At 33.3% G+C, this 6559-nt stretch overlaps 1 protein-coding gene across 1 annotated transcript; it reads left to right on the forward strand.

Annotated features, from left to right (window-relative positions):
- Nucleotides 1-4495: 4495 nt before the first annotated feature.
- LOC134690338 (nematocin receptor 2-like) lies at nt 4496-6108 on the forward strand. The gene has a single exon (XM_063550302.1). It carries the CDS (start codon nt 4561-4563, stop codon nt 6073-6075), a length of 1515 nt encoding a protein of 504 aa, XP_063406372.1. The 5' UTR covers nt 4496-4560; the 3' UTR covers nt 6076-6108.
- Nucleotides 6109-6559: the final 451 nt, after the last annotated feature.

The following is a 6559-nucleotide window of genomic DNA, read 5'->3' on the forward strand; positions in this document are numbered from 1 at the left end:
TTTATGGCTGGATATTGATTGTTTTATGTGTATATATTTATATAATGTTGCTTATATTTATGTCAATCAATATGTGACACTTTAATAAACTATTCACTTACTTACTTACTATGTCAAACAAAACTAACATTAAAAGAGTGTTAACAAAATAAGATTATATAATTAAAACCTAATTAATGTGGTGCGTTTGAATGATTTTTTCTCCATCTTTTATTTACATGTCACTCCATAAAGAAAATTCAAATCAAAACATTCAAACAAAAAGAAATATACATGTTACACTGCAGGAGCTATATACTGTCTTGACGGTCAATTTAAAATCTATGTAAAAAGACTGTCTACAGAAGACACATCGTTTCGTCTACACAAAAAGTCTCTTCAGAAGCGCTCAAATCTAAACAGTGGAAACTAACTCAAATACAAAATACCACGCAAGTATACGAGAGATAAACAACATCATGGTGGACATGGACATTGTGTACTTGATAAATGAAATTGGAAAAACACATAGCAAAATATACGACAGGGTCATATTTGCAATAATTAAAAAAATGTAGTTTTTTATATGAATTGAACAGGTTTTTTTATCAATATCACAAAAATTAAAATCCCATTTTAGTCCAAAATGACAAAATCGCAATTATTACTGAATTTACAGTAATAAGAAACTAATTGTCCAAGTATTTAAGAATATTGTCCCTTTGTTTTTACTCGCAAGATGTGCAATATCAGTATGACATACTGATCGTAATGAAATTTTCAATAATACTATTAGTACAATAACCCCAAGTTTATAAAAAGCGTGATACTATGGTCAGTTTCAGTAAGACACGACCCCATGCAGCTAGACACTGTTTGCTTAAACTTACAGATTTTAATAATAACCCATCAGTTTATATACCTTGCTGTTCAGTTTACACTTCAAATGAAAAGACAGTCTCGTGATGGTGGATCTTATATACGGTGATTTTAATGATGGTCAATCCAATTCATACTTTCTTAAGACTGGTATTTTTAAAGAGGGGTCATTAAACCTTACAACCCTAATTCTAATCTTATATTCAATAATTTAACAGCTCTATTCATATACGTTATGTACATGTTTAAAGATTAAATTCGGTTTTTATAATGTGTATTGCTCTGTTAAATACCAATTGAAATGTTTTTCTTTAGTTGAATATTTTGTGAGAGTGTATGGATATGATAAAATGACATCGTAAGCTATGGAAGTACGATCTTCTCCAAACGGTAAGCTTATTTTGAAATATTCATGTTTTTTAATATATTTTTTTTTAATTTGTTGTAGTGAATTTTATTTAAATAAATCACTTTTTTTTGTTTACTGTTTACTTTTAACTATGTCAATTAGTTAATTACAAAAAGGGGAATAACTGAATCACTATTTTTGTCATCGCTGCTCTTATGTGATAATGTATAAAAGCAAAATTGTAGGGTACAAGCATGTGAAGAGGCAATAATCTGCTTTCATGAATATAATTTTTTTTAAGTCGCACACTTAATAAGAAGTATCAAAAATTTCCTCTCAAGTTTCATCGCGGAATTAGCAAGTCTACTTATGTATGCTGACTTAATTAAATAAACGCTAGATGTATCCGGATATGCATATGTTAGCTAAATACACAGACATAAACATCTGACAGCAAAAGTTTCGAAAGTCAGAAATATCTCATTTAATGCTTTCAAACATAATTATTGATTTAGCTAAATAAGCATATTTATTTAAAGTGGATTCAATCACTAACGGAAAAACAAGTTATTGCAACTTAAATTAATCCCTTTCCCCTTTGATGGTACAAGTTCTGCCTTGTAGCGGCATTAGCCTACTCTTTTTTCGAAATCTACAAGGTGGCTTTTATGTGCAAGAGATATGGCTCTGTCTTTACACGAGTCGGTCATTTATCGTCCCCCTTCGACGGACTATCATCGTTACCTCAATACCTTACTCGCAAATAGTTATTGATCAAATGTATCTATCGGACCACAGATGAATTATCACGTTACCCCCTATGAGACCGTATGGGGTTAGTAAGTTTCATATGGGGTTCATGACGCGTTAATGGCGCTGTCATCTTTCAAGGTTGTTGCGTTTCATTGTTTATTTTTCAACAAAACGCAGCAGAAAAAAGTCCAGCGTCCGATAAATTTGTTATACGGTTAACTACTGACCTCCTACGGATCCATAGAGGGTGAATACAATTCATAGGGGACTCGGCCTTCGGCCTCGCCCCCTATAGATTTTACTAACCCTCTATGGATCAGTACGGGGTCAGTAGCGAACCTATAACTTGTAGTATAACCCTTTTAACTATATTTGCTCTTCATCTCTATGTTTGCTGACTAACGTGTATATTCGATTTTTTTTTAAACAAATAGTTTAGATTCCCTGTTAGCGCGCACTAACTTTGGCTATCGGCATGGCAAATACTGCACGCCCGGATCTGCGTTTTTGCTTACTTTATACAAAAAACAGTTGTCTTGCTATCGTGTACGGCATATTTTTATATCTTTTCCTGAGTTTTCTTTCGACGTTGCAATGCAGTGGATTTTGCAATAATGTACATAAGTACATCAGATGTCGATTTATGACACCAATAGCCAGTATTAGGTACAGAAATAAGGAGATGTGATATGATTGCCAATGAGACAACTCACAAGGGGCAAAGTGGCATAGAGTTTTTAACAACTATAGATCAGTCTTCAACAATGAACAAATCCCATATCGCATAGTCAGCTATACAAGGCCTCGAAATAACTAATGTTAATCAAGTAAAACCAGAAAACTAACGGCATAATGTATGCACAAAATAATGAACGAAAAACAAAATATATTTCCACTCACGATTGACAAGCACTGGCTCTGGATTTGTGATAGGCACGTACAGAACGTGGGGGTGTGATTAACAAAAGAAAATGTGCAAACGAGCGCACGCCATTTTTAACTGTATTTCTAAAATAGTACCACTCAGTCTAGGTCGATACCACTGTTGGTGGTCAGTTGTTGTCCCCGAGGGTATCATCAGCTAACCAATCAGTGATTCGGTAATGTATTTGAACGATTTAATTTTGTTCTAAAATGACTCGTTCATTTTAAGAAAACAAGTGTTCAGGCATTATCATGCAAAGCTGATCTCACTTTGGTTTTGCTATTTTCATGGTCCTCTTTGGTTATATGTTTTTTAATGTGTCTACGTATCAATAAACGTATAATGATTTACTTATTACACATTGTGACTTAGATGGACAGTTGTCTCATTGGCACCCATACTCATCTTCTTATTTTCATCCATATCTTTTGAGCGTTCTCGATGAATGTAAATTAACAAAAACGCTTTGGACGCTAGATGAATTCTATTAAATCTTGTGATTTTTATTTTAAAGGACACATGGCAGCAAGTATCTGATTTTTAATATTCATTTAAAAAAAGAGATTGAATAAAAAAACTTAAGTGGACCACATTTTATATTTATATACTATATGATTTTTAAACCTTTCATGTCTATATTCTTCAAGCTATTCACTGATAGTTTACATTACAAACTTAGCTTATAGTCAAATAGACATGAGATGAGTAGTTTAAAAGGTTTCTTTATAAGTAACTGTTTATAAAATTCTATCAAATATCTTTCGAGGTCAACCAATTGGTCTTTTTTTTAAATACTGTATTTATTTGATGAATATACTTGAATGAATGATCCTTTTAATATGTCGATTGCACTTGAAATGTTTTGACTACATATAATAAGCTCCGTGTAATTATTAAAATCCAATTCAACGCCATTCAAAAAATGAATTTAAAATCAAGTACAGTGGAACATGATAACGCCTGGTCGTCGGGATTTCTGTTCTTTAGACTAGACCCCACAGCTGCTTACTAAATTTGGAAGTGGGTAGATATGTATTATTATCTATCCGGGTCCTCTTCTGATCTATCGTAAAACTTGTATAGTGCAGTCGATTAATCGGTACTTACATTTATGTGACCTGGTGACACGTACATACTTAAGTTGTAGTAAACCAGCCGTTCAAGTGAACACCTGACATTAGTACATTTTACATTGACATATCTAGTTTGGGTTTATTTTCTGTAAAAAAACCAACATGTCATACTTAAATAGACTTACTAATTCTTTTCTACTGTATCTATCATTTATTTTAGTATTAAGCTGTCTATGAAGAATTTGAAAGTTTTAGTTGACATATGACAATGTGTCCGACGAATTGTTGATGATAACTGAAATTGAGGTTTAGCTGGATCACTGTACTTAATACTCCGTCATATCTACTCATAAGATGTTTTCCAGTTTTTAGTCCCGATACATCAGTTATTATGGAGAGGTTAAACTGCTGGTAAAGACATGTTAGCTTATTGCACTTGTTAAAATAGTACGGTTCTGCCTGATGTTATTACGAATTATACAGTATACATATAGATACATTTTTCATTTATATGTGTTTTATTTTTTAGCAGGATATTTCAAGAGATGATTATATCAAGAAAACCATTCATGAAGTCGGACTTTTCTAAGTATTGATCATCAATGGCGGAACTGGACCAAGTAAATGATGATACTGCAGTTACACTTCTTCCCGCCATAATTCTTGTTGTGATATACATGCTGATTGGACTATTCGGAAACCCTCTTGTAGCCTTTTATTATGGATGTCGCGCAAAAGCTACATCGTCTTATCATTTCATTGTGGCACTATCAGTTTTCGACCTGATAACATGTTGTATATCAATGCCTCTGGAAATCGTTGACATGAGAAATTCATTTAAATTTGAAAATACAATTGCTTGTAAGATTCTCCGTTTTGTCAATTATTTTGCCAGCATATCATCTGGTGGAATTTTAATAGCAATTGCAGTTGATCGTTATAGGAAAATTTGTCATCCTTTTAAAAAACAAATTACACTGAAACTTACAAAAATTATCATCGTCATCACTTGCATGTTTTCTACATGTGTATCATGGCCAAGTTTTGTCTTTTACGGAGCACATGAAGTTAATGTGACGTCAGTTCCGGGAGTTGTCGGTTACGACTGCACAACAACGAGAGATAGTTCATTTAAAATTTACATAACAATTTATAATATTATACTTTTCATATTTTTCTTTGTTGCGATCACTAGTATCATAGTTTTGTATTGTCTAGTTGGAAAGAGACTTATAAGTTTGAAACAATTTCAATTCTATGCCGCTAAACCAAAATCGTCTAACACAAATACTGCCTCACATGATTCCAGTGATTTTAAAACATCAATTGGAATATTAAGTCGAAGAACCTCGAATGTAATCGAAATACCCGACGAAACAGATGACAAACCTTTAGCTACAATCAAAGAACTCGATTCTTCGAGTAGACCCTCTTCGGCGACATCAAGTAGACCAGTGTCTTCCAAAAGTGAAAATCGAGTTCACCCACAAAATATTCTAAACGATGTTCAAAAATTTACTGAAGGAGGTTCGATAGCATCACCTTCGAAAGGAGTTTCATCTATTTCTATCCATATATCAAACGAAGTCAGAAACGGATCTGCCATGTCAAATCATTCGGATCGATCAAGGTCAACCCGTCAAGGGTCAGCCGCATCAGGAACATCTCGTATATCCGGGTTATCAGAGTATAGCGACAGTAATTACGTTCCAGCATCATCTGAAGCAAGAGATGCAAGGGGTTCAATTGACATTGATAAAAAAGATAAGAAACTACATGCTCAAAATGTAGATACTAAAAAATATACGATTATTATGCTTTCAATATCTATAGCATTTATTGTGAGCTTTCTTCCTTATCTTGGACTTGTAACATGGCGGACTTTAGCGAAGGAACACGAGTTTCATCTTTTTTCGGATGCTGCTTATTGTGCTTACCAAATATTCATACGCTCTTTTCTAATAAGTAGTGCTGTAAATCCTTTGATATATGGATTTTTAAATACAGAATTTCGTAACTTTGTCAAAACTATTTGTCAAAAGTGCTGCTGTTGTTGTTGTTACAAACAGAAACAGACTAAGCAAAAACAAGAACATTCTGCATCTTTCTCAAAATGAGACTCTGACTTATAGTTATCCAGTCCTCCGACATATATAGGGAGACACATTTACACCGGACTTTCAATTGGACAAATACATGTTCGTGGTTTCTGCATTTACGAAATCGAACGATTATATCGATAATATCTATGAGGTGCGATAATATTTACTGCGTGAAAACAATGTCAACACATTAAGCAAAAATATATACGGAATTCTAAATGAAAATAAGGAATTATAGTTGATGTTAACTTCAATAAAGAAAAAAAGTTTATTTCGAAAGAGCACTCACGTATGCAACAATCAAAAGAGTATTGTGACATAGAGTAAAGATGCAAATAACACAGAATATGGTCCATGTTAACAAACTTAAAGGATGAACTTGAGAAATGCAACTACGTGCGGTCTATACACCTTATCGCTAATCCTGCCGCTTTTGACACTCACAACAATCGCTTTTACATTGTGGCGTCAGATATTTTGTTTTATTGTATAGCAATAT

This window comes from Mytilus trossulus, chromosome 11 (assembly GCF_036588685.1).
Source record: "Mytilus trossulus isolate FHL-02 chromosome 11, PNRI_Mtr1.1.1.hap1, whole genome shotgun sequence".
Classification (NCBI taxonomy): Eukaryota; Metazoa; Mollusca; class Bivalvia; order Mytilida; family Mytilidae; genus Mytilus; species Mytilus trossulus.

Coding starts and splice junctions, on each gene's coding strand:
- LOC134690338 (XM_063550302.1), top strand. CDS start 4,561: ATGGCGGAACTGGACCAAGTAAATGATGATACTGCAGTTACACTTCTT.